Raw genomic sequence first — 16090 nt, 5'->3', positions numbered from 1 at the left:
TGGCACCAGCAGTCTGTTGCAGCAATTAAACGGGAATTTCATTTCGGCGACGGCAAGTTGCCGCAGCAACAGTGGCAGCAGCAACACCAATAGTAGCAACACCCACGGCAGCAGCAACAGCATAGCAATAGCAATTGCAGCAACATAAGCTTCCGAGGCCATGTGCAACATAAAGGTAGAAAGGAAAATGGAAAATGCCAGGTCTCGCCAATCAATCGACTGTATTTTACCCACCATTTGGTTTTCATTTGAAATTACCCCATACAAATAAACCACTATTTTGTTACAAACAAGGAAAAACCTTATTTATCTAAGGGGGGAGATACATATAGAACTGTAATTTTTTCAAGTTTTTCGTGATTTTTTTACCCAATAAGGAATTGTGCTGGGATTTCGTAACATTGATTACATTGTTCTTATATATTTTTACCCAATTTTTATTTTTTTTTTTTAAAGTAGTCCAGCTGCGGATCGTCCACAGGTTGCTGGTAGATCCAATTTTATGAAACTAAGTTTATTTTGTTAAGAAATAATGTAGAAACTGTCTGAACCTAACTTACATAGAATATCTCAAACACTATGGTTGTGACACTCTTTCAAAGTTAAAAATCTATTTTTTTTTTTTTGTTGTTTTTGGCTATTAAAAAATACTTTACCGTACAAATTTCTACATTAAGTAGGTTCAGACAGTGGCCAATTTTATTACAAACATTTCTGTAAAAGCAGCATGATAATCGAGGCATTACTTTTTGAGATACACGATCCGCAGCTGAGGAAAACGTGGTTTCGAGAAAAAGGCATTTAAAGTAATGGAATATATCTACTGCACAAGGAAGGTGGGTGCCGTCATCCTTGTATAAGATCCAAAATAGGTAGAATTTCTTCGTGAAACTTTCATAACATATTTTTAGATAGTTATTCTACCAAATTAAGGAATAAAAAAAAATTGAATTTTTATTTTTTCTATATATATCTCCCCCCTTAGGGGCTAGTACTCAACCCAACAAAAAGTCGTCCAAAACAAAAACTTCATATGAAACAAAATTTTTTGACGTTGTTTTTCATATGAAGTTTTTTGCAGGGAACGTAACTGTTATAAGTTTTATTTTAAAAATCACACTTTAACAGTTATTTTCTGATTTGTAAAGTAAAACTCAAAGAATAACTGTTATTTTTTGAGTTTTATAATAAAAGTTGACAAATAACAGTTATTCGTCGTGATCAAAAATAAAACTCAAACTTGATTTATGGCGATTTTGTGGGTAAACAAAATTTTAAAAAAATATAGGTATAAAATATGCGCGGTTGCCTTTTTTAACAAATTCTTAGTAAGTTATAAAAAGCACGGGTATCATGTTTTTTTTAATTATTTCATTTTTTCAAAAATGTCAAAGGAATAACTGTTATTCATAAAAATCAAAAAATAACAGTTATTTTTTGAGTTTTATTATAAAAATCAAAAAATAAAAATCATTACGGATTTGTAAACTACAATGGCTAATAAAAATTGTGGTGTATTTAAAAAATTTTTAGGACCCTTCTAAGTGCGTGATTTTTTTGTATGAAAAATTTACAATAACAGTTATTTTCGTTCCCTGGTTTTTTGTTTTGGACGACTTTCTGTTGGGTTGAGTACTAAGCCTAAAGCATGTCAAGCTTTTTAAATAAATTGAATATTTAATTTGAATATATTCAAATATACATATATATTGAAAACAATAATTTTAATATCTAAAAAAAATTAGCAAATACTTTTTTATTGAAATATATACTTAGACTGTCCAAAAAATGGTTAACAATTTTAGTAAAAAGAAAATAGTAACAACAGATTTTGATGTGATGTGGCTATTCTAATTACTTTTAAAATATGTTTTTAAATAATTGAAAATATTATTTTTATTTTGTAAACATTTAAGATATATAATTGATATGACAAACTTTTTGTTACTTTGAGATTTCGATTATTATCATAATTTGTTCATTAAAGGCATTTAAATAGACCAAAACAATAGATTTTCCCAACCCATTAAACATAGCACTTCCTTATGTTCGATTCCAATAGCCTGCTGTTTGAGGCCATTAGAAATGTAGTTAACCCATTAATGTTCACCGCACCCTGTTGGGCCTGAATTTTGTGCCCTTGCAACTTTGCAACTTGTTTACCCAGCAGGCAGTCCTCGTGTGTGGAACTTAAATATGTACTCGGTAAATGCATAACGGCAAAGAACAATAAGCAAATCGTTAAGATTCGCAAACTTTTTACAGTACAATGGCAGTCAGTTGGCCAACAAAACACTTAAAAATCCAGTGCTGGAAAAATACTCTACAATTTTCACCACTTAGAGAGTATAACAAATCAATTCCTATCATAAGCATGTACATTAAACAAGAAAGGAAGCTACCTTCGGCCAGCCGAAGCTTATATACCCTTGCAGATCATTCCTATTAATTACAAATTGCAAAATGTTAAATTTTCTATTATTTCTCATTAATTTTCCGATCGTTCCTATGGCAGCTATGAGTGATTCTTTGTAAAACGTATCGAGATTTTCTTCATGGTCTCAAAACGATATCTAATTTTTATGACACTATCACACCATTTACAAAGGATTTTTAAAAAAGTTTAAAAAAAAATATATTTTAAAGAAGCGAAGATATGGCGTTGCTATTTTTTCGTTTAATTCATTTATAATTTTAAATTACGCTCTATAAAAAATAAATAAAAATACTCAAAAACTATTATTTTTGCCAAGCTTTCAGATAAAAATAACAACCATAATGGTTCCAATGCAAAATACGGTCCAAACTTTAAAAAAAAATTTTCATTCGCGGTTTTCTGCAAATCGGCATTTTTAATCATTATAAAAAAATAGTATAATGTTCTATACATAATTCTTGTTGGCTCCTAAAAGTTTCGTCATGGGACCTCCATTACTTTCTGCATAATTTAATAAAACATTAAAAAACAAAGCAGTCTTTCGTTGTTATACATTAAATTATATTAGACGAACAGTTTCGTTCTTCATGAATTCCGGGAGAACGACCGTTCCCATTTAGGTAAAACCAATAGGAAAAATGCAGTTTTGTATAACAAATAAATCCCTACCAATTTCAACGTGGGACAATAACTTCTTTCTACTTATGTAGTTCTAAGGAAGAACAACACGTTAGCAACACCTTACATCCAAGCTAAGACCATTCCACGTTCTCAAAAGCACCATCATATTGCTCCAACACCTAATAGCAAACTTCATTCGCTGAAGACATTTAAATTTTCCCAATACACAAATCATTGTAAGGAGGCTTAAAACAACAGTGGAGCGCCGCCACAGGGGGAATCAAGGAGCGACATGAACCGAACGAGGTGCGTTATTTACCAGGAGCCTGGAATGGTCTTAGCTTGGATGTAATGTGTTGCTATATATTCGAGTGTTCTTCTTTAGAACTAAATAATTAGCAAGAAGTTATTGTCCCACGTTGAAATTGGTAGGGATTTATTTGTTATACAAAACTGCATTTTTCCTATTGGTTTTACCTAAAACGGTCGTTCTCCAGGAATTCATGAAGAACGAAACTGTTCGTCTAATATAATTTAATGTATAACAACGAAAGACTGCTTTGTTTTTTAATGTTTTATTAAATTATGCAGAAAGTAATGGAGGTCCCATGACGAAACTTTTAGGAGCCAATAAGAATTATGTATAGAACATTATACTATTTTTTTATAAAGATTAAAAATGCCGATTTGCAGAAAAGCGAGAATGAAAATTTTTTTTTTAAGTTTGGACCGTATTTTGCTCTGGAACCATTATGGTTGTTATTTTCATCTGAAAGCTTGGCAAAAATAATAATTTTTGAGTATTTTTATTTATTTTTTTTCCCGCGTAATTTAAAATTATAAATAAATTAAACAAAAAAATAGCAACGCCATTTCTTGACTTCTGTCAAATGAACTTTTTTTTAAACTTTTTTAAAAATCCTTTTTAAATGGTGTGATAGTATCATAAAAATTAGATATCGTTTTGAGACCATGAAGAAAATCTCGATACGTTTCACAAAGAATCACTCCTATATGATATAGTAGTTCAATTTTGATAAAAAATAAAATCGAAATTCGGAAATATTTAAAAAGAGTCATATCCCAGAGTAGAAGAGAATACAATACAAACCAACGAAGCAATAATTTTGTTCCTATTAATTTGCATTTAATTTTTCGACCGTTCCTATGGTAGCTATATGATATAGTGTCCCGATTTGATCTAAATTTTATTCGAAATTCATAATTATTTAAAAATAACATTCCAAAGAGTAGAAGGTTATATTTCAAAAAACACCGAAGCTAGAATTTTTTTTACGTTTTTTTTCCCGATCTTTCCTATGGGAGCTATAAGATATAGTGGTCCGATCCGGCCGGTTCCGACTTATATACTACCTGCAATAGAAAGAAGACTTTTGGGAATGTTTCATCCCGATAACTTAAAAACTGAGAGATGTAAAAACAAGAGAGAACGCTATAGTCAGGTGGATGTCCAGATTATCTAATACCCGTCACTCAGCTAAAGGGAGTGCGAGGGAGATATATATAGACTAGTCGGCATAATTATTTTGACAGATTTGAATGTTACATTTTGATAAAACTTAATAATAACTGCAAAAAAAAATATTTCAAAATATTTTTCCTTAAAATCTGTCAAAATAATTATGCCGACCAGTGTATAATATTTTGATTGCGCATACTTTTTTAATGAATGGTCCCATTTCAAAAATTTCTTCACTAGTCGGCATAATTATTTTTAAGTTAAATCTTCTCATATTTTGAACTTATAATAGAAACATTTTGGCACCTACAGAAAGAGCACTTCAATTCCGTTTAAATGACACAACAATGTTTTTAACCCATTAAGCACCCTTTGAAAAGTGAGTGAAAAGTCTTTGGCACCAAAAAACGACTAACATTGCGATTTTTTCTATAAATACTAATTGGATAAATCCATCCAAACCTTTTGTATATTATTAAATGTCATTTAATTAACATCCACTACTTTTTATAGCCGATACTTTCGGCTAATATATCGGTGACAAAGCGATTGCTGGAACACTATTAAAAAAATGCGTTTTGCGATGTTCACTGTACCTCCGCTAAAAATGATCGGATTTCCAATTTGTTTTTACATTTCGCTTAAGAACTAAAAAGCCCTTTTTTTAATTTTTTATTTTTAAGAATTTTTTTTGATAGTCCAAAGTGAAAAATGCGTTTTTCATCTGAAAAATTTGACTTTCGGCTTAAAAATAAAATGTTTAAAGTTAAAAAAATAAAAAAAAACGCTTAATAGGGGGCGGGTTTTTTTGTATGCAGAAAAATATGCGATAAATTTGAAAACGATCGGTTGAGCCGTTTAGAAATGCCGATGAACACGGACTTTCAAAACGTGGTTTCGAGAAAAACGCACTTAGGGCCGTTTTCTCGTCCGTACTTTAGTTTGCTTGCCGGGACAACGGAGCGATAAACAAAAAATGGTTTACTCGTCTTTATGTTAGCGCAGGTAGGGACAAATTTTGTCTCGGTACTTCATCCAACGTGCAAAATTTGTGCGGTTGGATTGTGCGCAAGTGTTGCCAGACATTTGAGCGTTGTCAATCTGGTTCCACTCTTCATTCGAAAACAGGTGATTCTATTTACAGTTAAATACAAATCAAAATTGTTAATGTCATCCAATTGATTTTAAAATGAATTCCCGAGCGATTTTTCTTCAAACTCTGTGGGATATCGTCGAATTGTCTGAAGTGCGAACCTATCGGCGCAGATATCACGACCAAAGAAATTACTTCGAACATTACAGTGATGAAGAATTTGTTAAAAGGGTTCTCTTAAGAAAAACCGGCCCTTAAAGATGCACTAACGTACCTAAAGTCTTAGAGGTTAGGGTACTAGTTTTAGCATAACTTCTAATGCTTTTCTTCGATTGACTTAAAACTTTTTTTGTATACTCTTAAAATGTTAGTCTACAAGAAAAAAATTTGTTTAAAAAATCGAAATTTTTTTCAAAAATGAATTTTGGCCTAAAAATAAATTAATCTGTTGTGGCATTAATTGTTCAAAGACCTTAGAACGAAAAGGCCAAATAGATATACATAGGTCTGTATTTATCATTGGCCTTGGGGACTAATTATAATAAATAATAATAATAATAGGGGAGTGTAGGGTAATTTGACGAGTAGGGTAATGTGACGAACTCACATATGACGTCACGTTAAAAATTCCAAATAAATGTAGTCGTCTCCTCTCATCGTGTCGACAATGTTTTTACAGTAGTATTATTAAGAAGTCCCGTAATTTGTTCGTGTGGTAATTATACCCGTTACTCGTAGAGTAAAAGGGTATACTAGATTCGTGCAAAAGTATGTAACAGCTAGAAGGAAGCGTTTCCGACCCCATAAAGTATATATATTCTTGATCAGGGTCACTAGCCGAGTCGATCTAGCCATGTCCGTCTGTCCGTCTGTCTGTCTGTCTGTCTGTCTGTCTGTCCGTCTGTATGAACGCTGAGATCTCAGAAACTACAAAAGCTAGAAGGTTGAGATTTCCCACACATATTCTTTGGCTTCCTACGCAGCGCAAGTTTATTTTAGCCGAGCGCCACGCCCCCTCTAACGCCCACAATCGCGCACTAACGATTTTAAAATGGGTCCTGCGTCCACATCTTTAAAGATTTCCGAGAAGTATAAATGCAATTTTGTTGTGTATATTTATACCTATCGAAATGTAGAAGGCATTTTTTAAATCGGACCATTCATTAAAAAGTTATACGCAATCAAAAATTATATATCTATCTCCCTCGCACTCCCTTTAGCTGAGTTACGATTATTAGTCGGGACACCAACCCGACACAGCGTTCGCACTCCCTTTCGCTGAGTGACGGGTATTAGATAGTCGGGACAACAACCCGACTATAGCGTTCTCTCTTGTTTTTTCTAAAAAGGTGGTGCACAAACTAGCAAACCTATTCAATTTATTTGTGTTTCAGCAGTGCCAGAGCGAAGATGAGTGAAAAATAAAATCAGATAAATATATGCTCGTACAAATGAGATCTTAATCAACAGTTTTTGGTACTTGGCGTTTTTTGCGCCGTTTGAGAGTGACACCATTTTTGCTCCAAGTGTACCTTGTAGGGTATCGTGACGAACCTTTTATATTGTATGGTGACAAATATGTTTTATTCACAAATTTTAATTGTTATTGTTAATTTTGTGTAAAAAACTTTAATATTACCTGATAACATTAAATGCTGCAGTTGTATTGTAGTTTTGTATTGATTTCAGTCGTGCCGTCAGTTGGATAGGAAAGCTCACGCCAAAAGCTGTGGAATCTAACTCCGATGGATACAAAAATATGCTCAGTAGATGTAAGCAACTTTCTTACACTTTTAAAAAATATTAATTTTTGGTAAAGTTACATTAAAAAACAAATCGTTCGTCACATTACCCTACAATTTTAGAAAATGCAAAAAAAGAATGGTTCACGCCAAACACTGTAGGATTTAGCTACGTTGGAATTTCTAATCGTACTTTCACAGAAATATGCTCAGTGGATATATGCAAGTTTTTGCTTTTACACTTTTGAACAAGAAAGGAAGCTAGCTTCGGCCGGCTGAAGCTTATATACCCTTGCAGATCATTCCTATTAATTAACAAATCGCAAAAATGTTCAATTTTCTAATATTTCTCATTAATTTTTCGATCGTTCCTATGGCAGCTATATGATATAGTCGTCCGACTTTGATCAAATTAAAATTGAAATTCGGAAATATTTAAAAAGAGTCATATCCTAGAGTAGAAGATAATACAATAAAAACCAAAGAAGCTAGAATTTATTTCCTATTACTTTCCCATTAATTTTCCGATCGTTCCTATGGCAGCTATATGATATAGTAGTCCGATTTTTTAAATAATTAATTCGAAATTCAGAAATATTTAAAAAATAACATCCCCAAAAGTAGAAGGTAATATTTCAAAAAATACCGAAGCTAGAATTTTTTAAAGTTTTTTTTTCCGATTGTTCCTATGGGAGCTATAAGATATAGTTGTGCGATCCGGTCGGCTCCGACATATATACTACCTGCAATAGAAAGAAGACTTTTGCGAAAGTTTCGTCCCGATAGCTCAAAAACTGAGAGACTAGTTTGCGTAGAAACAGACAGACGGACAGACGGAGAGACGGACGGACAGACGGACATGGCTAGATCGACTCGTCTTGTAATGCTGATCAAGAATATATATACTTTATGGGATCGGAAACGTCTCCTTCACTGCGTTGCAAACTTCTGACTGAAATCATAATACCCTCTGCAAGGGTATAAAAATATTGATTTTTGGAAAAATTACATTAAAAAATCGAATCGCTCGTCACCTTACCCTACACTCCCCTATATATAATAATAACACAGGTCAACAAAATAGACTATTAAAAGGTGCAGGCCTATGTGCATAAAAATATGTTAATATAGACATTTATAAGCATATCTGCATACTTCATTTTCGCGTTTAACGGGTGGAATTTGTGTAATCGCGGTTTGAAAAAATTAAATGAATTTATAGAATTTTTTCCCTAAGAAAGGGAAAAATAACAAGTATTTTGAAATTCCATTTTACATAAATATCTGACACATTCGTAGAAATTCGCCTTTCAATTTGGTTATCAGTAGGCGCCGAACATCAAAAAATTGTATTTTCAAGGGGTTAGAATGCCTGTAAAATATCTCCCCCCACAATTTTAAGGCTACGCCACTGTTATCTTTAAAGAACCTACTGTGTAGGGATGTCGAAATATCGTATCTATAATATTTTTTATTTAAACAAAAAATCAAAATGATATTTGATATATCAGAAAAAAAATATCTATATATACGATATTTTTGATATTTTTGTTTCATTATTTTTTTTTTTAATTTTAAGCTGCATAAGCAATAACCACTAAACATTAACCCACATACGATCTTAAATTATATTTTTATAATTTTTAGTTTATATTTATTAATAAATGAAAAAAAACAATATTTATTTTTGCTTTCTTTTGCTTTTATTTATAATATTAAAATCAAGTATTTCCCGCGCATTTTTTTTAGCGCGTTTTCTTGAATTCTGAATGCTATGCTATGCATTTTCACTTGCCGAAAAATTAATTTTAGCGGAGCTCATCTTTCACATATGTATTTTTTCTTGTCCCGATGAAAAGTGAGTCCACTCAAAAAAATGTGAACAAAATCGATGATATATGATAATTATTCAAAAAAAAATATCACGATAAAAATATTTATTTTTTCGTAAAAAATATCGATTTATTGATAATATATTTTCGACAACCCTACTACTGTGTGAAGTCACAACCAACTCGTTACGTAAGAATTACTTAAAAATACTTGTTACTTTTTACATTCTTATGAAAAAAATTCTATAAATTCCATCCTTCGAAGTACGATGGTCTTATTTATCTTAAAAATTCGGTGAAAGACGCCTCTAGATGCCTGTCAAATATTTTAGGGCACATATTTTTCCTTGTAAGGGCTAGTACTCAACCCAACAAAAAGTCGTCCAAAACAAAAACTTCATATGAAACAAAATTTTTTGACGTTGTTTTTCATATGAAGTTTTTTGTTTTGGACGACTTTTTGTTGGGTTGAGTACTAAGCCTAAGGTGTGTTTCAAAATTATACGACACCATTAATTTCTTAAATATTTTTTTTATTTAAAGTCGTATTAAGGTGATTGTGTTTGTATTTAATCGTTATAACAAAACAAAGAATTTCATGTGAAAGCAATATAATATTTGCCTTCATGGCATAAGTTATAACAAAATCTTGATTTTAAGGTGTTTCATAATTATACGACACCATTGATTTTTTCCGATTCCAATGATCAAACTTACCCGAAATTTTTTTTCTGGTTAAATATAAACTAAAAGATTTGATTTTGAGAGTAAACCAGCTTTGGGCTGGATCTTTGATCCTTCTAATTTTCAGCCCATACATAAATATTGAATATTTCTCTCTATACCTTAAAAAAAGTTTTTTTCGAAGTCATATCCCACAATTCGTCTTAACTTTTGTCTGGTCAATATTCTTAACACTTTTGAATCAAATAAGAATCCTGTTCAGTGTATTACGTGCACGAAACAGACCTCAAAAATCATTTTATAAAAAACTGCGTGTTTGGAAAAAATCGTATTTATTCCAAAAATATTTGATTTCGGTCGATACTACGTCTCAAAATGAAGGAATTTGTTCTTTAAAACCTTAATCAACTTTTCACATTTAATGCTGGAACATTACAAAACGGGATGCCAAGTATACGCTCCTGAATGTAATCCCATGAAGAAAACACTCAAATTCGTATGAAAAAATTTCGAAAAAACTTCAAAGTGACGCGGACTGGGATCGCGTTTTAAATGTTCCAATCGTGAAATGTGGAAAGTTTATTAAGGTTTTGAAGAACAAATTTTTGCATTTGGACAGAAAGTATCGCCCAAAATCAAATATTTTTAGAATAAAACAGTTTTGTTCCAAAAGGGCAGTTCTTAAAAAAATGATTTTTTAGGTCTGTTTCGTGCACGTAATGAACTAAACAGGATTTTAATTTGATTCAAAAGGGTTAAGAATATTGACCAGACAAAAGTTAAGACGAATTGTGGGATATGACTTCGAAAAACTACTTTTTTAAGGTGTAGAGAGACATATTCAATATTTATGTTTGGGTTGAAGATTGAAAGGACCTTTGGGCTGGATTACGCTCAAAATGGAACCTTTTAGTTTATATTTAACCAGAAAAAAATTTTTCGGTTAAGTTTGATCATTGGAACCGGAAAAAATCAATGGTATCGTATAATTATGAAACGATCGCACATAGCCGAAAAATAGACTATATTTCGAAAAATTAGCGGTAAGTCCCTAAAAAGAGGATCACATCATCACTATGGACGGCAGTCCATGTAGTGACGAAGCGCACCAGGAGAGTGTGCGAAGGCGACTACTATATATACACGAAGAAATGAAAATCTACTGTGATGGTCCGATCATAATGAATGATACACCTATCGAAAGGTATTGCAAAAACTAACAGGATTGCATACCAAGACTTTAAGAAAATGAATTGGCTTGGGAGAGAGAGCGGTAAAAGTGAAAAAGTGCAAATTTCGAAATTTGGAGCTGTTGGGGCCGGTGGGGATAAATGCCCCCTCGCAATGTTTTAGTTGTGTTCTTATTGAAAATACCCGTCGAATGAGGGGTCATACGATAGAATCCGACGCTCCGTTCAAAAGTTATAGCCAAAATAAGATTTTCTTCGTCTTCCCAAAATGAAAATTTAATTCTGTTTGTCAGTTTGTCCAAAACATGTTTTTTAAGTTTTGAAAATTTGATATGGCGTTCATCACATCGATATAAAAAACTTTTGTTCTACCACTTTTGGAACAACTCGCTAGAGAAAATATTAGAAAGTCTATTTACTGACAAGTGTAATAATTTTTCGTCACAAATGTTGATATCAGAACTTTTGTATGCTGAAGGCGCGATCGTCACTAGTTTTTTACCTCGTTAAGAGGTGTTTTTATTTGATATATTGTTCTTTCGATCTGCATTTAAATGTTTCGCTTTCTATAAACAACAACTCTTCAAATTTTCAAAAAATAAATGTGTTGGTGTCGTATAATTTTGAAACACACCTTATTTTTGTAAGCCTGTTCACCGCATCAAGTTGGTTGGGAATAGAGATAAACAAATTACTTCAATGGCTCATAGGCTTTGATTGACTCAAATTATGATGGAACCTTAAATGCAATTATGTAGAAGGGCATCTAAGCAATTTTTTGGCATAGGTTTTATTACAACTAAGCACAGACCCTCGAGGATATCTTAAATCAAAACAATTATTGTTGCTATTTTTTTCAAACCGCGATTGCGCAAATACCACCCGTTAAACGCGAAAACTAAGTATGCAGATATGCTTATATCCGTCTATATTAACACAATTTAATACCCATAGGGCTGCACCAAAAACACTGTCGACCTGTGTAATAATAATAATAATACAGTAATAATAATAATTATATAGTAAAAATAATAATAATATAGTAATAAAAATAATAATAATAATAAAATAATAATAAGAATAATTTTTGCCATTTTCCAGATACTAGGAAAACAGACAGTCGTAAATGCAGTGTTGAACCCATCGTTATTATACCCGTTACTCGTAGAGTAAAAGGGTATTTTGTATTTATTTTTTTTTTATTTTTTATGTAACAGCCAGAAGGAAGAATTTCCGACCATATAAAGTTCATATATTCTTGATCAGGGTCACTAGCCGAGTCAATCTAGCCATGTCCGTCTGTCTGTCTGTCCGTATAAACACTGAGATCTCGGAAACTACGAAAAGCTAGAAAGTTGGGATTACCCGCACATTCTTGGGCTTCCTACGCAGCGCAAATTGGTTTCAGCCGAGGGCTATAATCGCCCTAAACAATTTTAAAAGGTATCTGTCGCCCACACCTTTAAAGATTACGGAAAAGTAAAAACGCAGTTTTAATGTGTTTATCAATACCTGTCGAAATGTTTTTCAAACCGGAACATTCGTTAAAAAATTATGGGCGATCAGTTTTATATCTCCATCTCCCTCGCACTTTCTTTAGCTGAGTAACGGGTATCTGAAAGTCTACATCGTTCTATATTTATAGCGTTCTCTATTTTTTTTTGTTAATGATATTTGGCAGGAATGTTTTTCTGAAGCTAGGGTGTACATTATTAAGCCCAACCGCATTACTTTAAGAACCGAATCTAAAACATCACAAGAAACTAAAGCTATTTTCAGTTTAAATATAATATTCTTGGAGTACCTTACAGCAATTGAATGTAAATTCTGTTAGTGCTGGAGCCCTAAATCAGAAAAATACCACTAATTTTTTTTTCAATGGCACAGTTTTTATACCCGTTACTCGTAGAGTAAAAGGGTATATTAGATTCGTGCAAAAGTATGTAACAGGTAAAAGGAAGCGTTTCCGACCCTATAAACTATATATATTCTTGATCGGGATCACTAGCCGAGTCGATCTAGCCATGTCCGTCTGTCTGTCTGTATGAACGCTGAGATCTCGGAAACTATAAAAGCTAGAAGATTGACATTTTGCATGCAGATTCTAGGAGTTCCTACGCAGCGCAAGTTTGTTTCAAAAGGGTGCCACGCCCCCTCTAACGCCCACAATCGCTTATATACGATTTTTAAAATTTCAATATTTTGGAAAAGTAAAAATGCAGTTTTATTGTGTTTATCAATACCTATCGAAATGTAGAAGAAATTTTTTAAATCGGACCATTCGTTAAAAAGTTACGGCGGATCAAAGTTTTTCTCCATCTCTTTCGCACTCCCTTTAGCTGAGTAACGGGTATCTGATAGTCGGGGCACCCGACTATAGCGTTCTCTCTTGTTTTAAGATTAATTCATTTTTTTGTTTTATTTTTTCCACAATAAATCCAATTTTCTAATAGATTTGGGCCATACTCGTCTTGTTTTATTTGATAGGATGTAAACTTTAAGTTTGTACCCAATATGATATTTCAACGGATTTATTTTGAGTTTTTACGATACATACAGCCTATCTACAGTGGACCAAAAAACACATTTTTCATCTTTGTCAAGCTGCTGCGCTGCAATTACTTATCCAATTATATTGATCTGTGTGACAAAGTTAAGCTCTGATCTATTGCCTTTAAATTGAAACAAAAACTGGTTTAATTGGCTGGATATGTGCCGAGATATAGGAAGAAATTCGAGAAGTCAGAAATTGAAGATTTTGAGCTTTAGGAAATCTTTAGAAGAAAACTGTGCCTTGAGCCAAGATATAAAAAATTCGAAAAAAGTCCGAAATTTAACATTTTAAACTTCAGAAAATCTTAAAAAAAAAACTGTGTCATCGAAAAAAAATTACTGGTATTTTCGAGATCTAGGGCTCTAACACTAACAGAATTTGCCATAAATTGCTGTTAAGCACTGCAAAAAATTATTTGGTAAACTAGTGTATTTTAGCTGTTACTTACTTATAATCCCTGTTCTAAGCTAGTGCGAACTTAGTTCTATCCATTTTGGTCTAAGGCGACCAGTGAGTTTCAAACAGACAATGGTTAAATACATAAATAACATATATATATGCGTCGTTAACGTGCCAATGTAATTACAATGCACGAAATGCTTTATTTAGCCGATAATAAATAAGCTTTACAAATTATCGCTTTCGGTGCATGTGTTCACGGTTCTTGCGCTTCCAGGCAGCACGCCTAGATCCACCAATAGTCTGGGAATATCTATATCCCTTGCCAATACCACGGGAACTTTTCCCGGCTGAGGTAAGACCACGCAATTCACGATGCTTGTGGACATGCTTGCAGATCCAGTTGATTTTAGGATCACGGCGAATAGCACTGTGATGAGTGTCAATCAAGATTACCTCAAAATATTTGTATGAAGCATCTTGAGCAATCCAATACGAGTTCAAAACTCTCAAGCCACCAAGTCTACGTCCAACGCGTTCCTAGAATAAATTTGAAATCGTTATAATTATATTTTAATATGAGTCTCATCCTTGAATTAAGAAATGTCAGACATCTAAGGAAGTTAAATAGTCAACATAATTTTCATGTTTAAGTGTTGTCATCAAGGTTTGTGTTTAATATTTATGAGTACCAACTCCAATGAAAATGGCTTTGCTTGCAATGATTATTGATTGAAGTTGGTACTATGCCTAAAATAACTTTTGTTTTACCTCTGCAATAGATTGCAATCCTCGATACGGCTTTAGTTGATTTACACCATGACTCTTCGGCTTGCCATATGTGCAACCTTTGGGCACTGGACGCTTGCGGCCACCACGGCGAACACGGATCCTATAAATCACAAATCCTTGCTTTGCACGGTACCCCAAACGTCTTGCCTTATCAGGACGAGTAGGTCTGGGTGATCGATGCAGTTTAGTTAATTGACGGTATTGCCAAACTCGAATACGCAGCAAGTATCGCATCACATCACTCTGCTTCTTCCTATAGAGTTCCTGCATGTACCGATAGGCCCCCATCTCGGCAAATTAATAGACCTAGTAACAAATTCATTCGTTATTTAATAACTGTCACATCATCGGTCTATCAACAACAGTACAATTAAGGTGAATCCGAAATAGCACATTTTTTATCTACAATACAGACAATTATTATACGTATGTACATATGTTTGAAATCGCAACATGTGTACGGAGGTGTGCATAAAAATCAGAAATCCACAATCAGCACAAGGAGTGGTGCATGAAAAATATTATCACACAACGAAATAAGAAAATAAAAACTTCCTAATTTATATTAAAAGTCCTCCACGTTACAAAAAAAAAAAAAAAAAAGGTACCGGAAAATTAGACAGAGCTGAACGACCAACTTACAAGACGGTAAAATCCAAAAGACGGAAGCTAGCAATTGGGCAGACCAAGCATAATTGCACAGGGTTGCACTGGAAATTACAAGCACATTGGTTGCTTTTAACTTAACAGATGAACCAGTGGAATTGCACATATTTACAGTTAAGAGTCTCTTCCCACTGAGTCCACAGTTGGAATTTTTGACCTCTTCCATTAGTAAGTGTTGGAAATTATGACTTTCCAATAACAGCTTATAGCCTCTTCCCATAGAGTCCATCCGTGTAAAACGGTTGGGATTTTTTACGAATGTGAAACTCGTGTTCCCACAGAACTCCATCCACCATTTACCATCTACCATCCAATAACAGCTGACTGAAGAGCAGTTGCTCAGCTCAACATTAACGAAGGGGGATTTCAACTCGGGAAAACTGTCGTAAAATTGCGTTCTCCTAATTTTTTTGTTGAATAATACAATAAATGGATTAAGAAAATAGTTTAAAACAAGAAAGGAAGTTAACTTCGGCCAGCCGAAGCTTATATACCCTTGCAGATAAAGCAATGCTCACTCGGTGCAGTTCCAGGGATTCCAGATTCAGCGTTTCTATTTTAATTTTGGTTTTAAGTAGTCAAGAATCAAAACGCCTACTT

The 16090-nt window shown here is 33.2% G+C and overlaps 1 protein-coding gene across 2 annotated transcripts; it reads right to left on the bottom strand.

Annotated features, from left to right (window-relative positions):
* Positions 1–14189: 14189 nt before the first annotated feature.
* RpL15 (ribosomal protein L15) lies at positions 14190–15491 on the bottom strand. 2 transcript variants are annotated; one of them, XM_070214940.1, is made up of 3 exons: positions 15467–15491; positions 14804–15130; positions 14190–14572 (listed from the first exon to the last, which is right to left on the bottom strand). In XM_070214940.1, exons 2-3 carry the CDS (start codon positions 15110–15112, stop codon positions 14267–14269), a joined length of 615 nt encoding a protein of 204 aa, XP_070071041.1. In that variant the 5' UTR covers positions 15113–15130; positions 15467–15491; the 3' UTR covers positions 14190–14266. The 2 variants fall into 2 exon arrangements, with proteins under 2 accessions (XP_070071041.1, XP_017014735.1); XM_017159246.3 differs by lacking the exon at positions 15467–15491 and adding an exon at positions 15193–15210.
* Positions 15492–16090: the final 599 nt, after the last annotated feature.

The sequence above is a fragment of the Drosophila takahashii genome, chromosome 3L (genome assembly GCF_030179915.1).
Source record: "Drosophila takahashii strain IR98-3 E-12201 chromosome 3L, DtakHiC1v2, whole genome shotgun sequence".
Classification (NCBI taxonomy): Eukaryota; Metazoa; Arthropoda; class Insecta; order Diptera; family Drosophilidae; genus Drosophila; species Drosophila takahashii.
This window is presented reverse-complemented; position numbering and strand designations above follow the sequence as displayed.

Excerpts from the sequence above, each read along its gene's own strand:
- RpL15 (XM_070214940.1), bottom strand. The coding sequence starts at position 15,112 with ATGGGGGCCTATCGGTACATGCAGGAACTCTATAGGAAGAAGCAGAGT. Across the intron at positions 14,573-14,803 it reads GATTGCAATCTATTGCAGAG|GAACGCGTTGGACGTAGACT; the intron begins GTAAAACAAAAG and ends AATTTATTCTAG.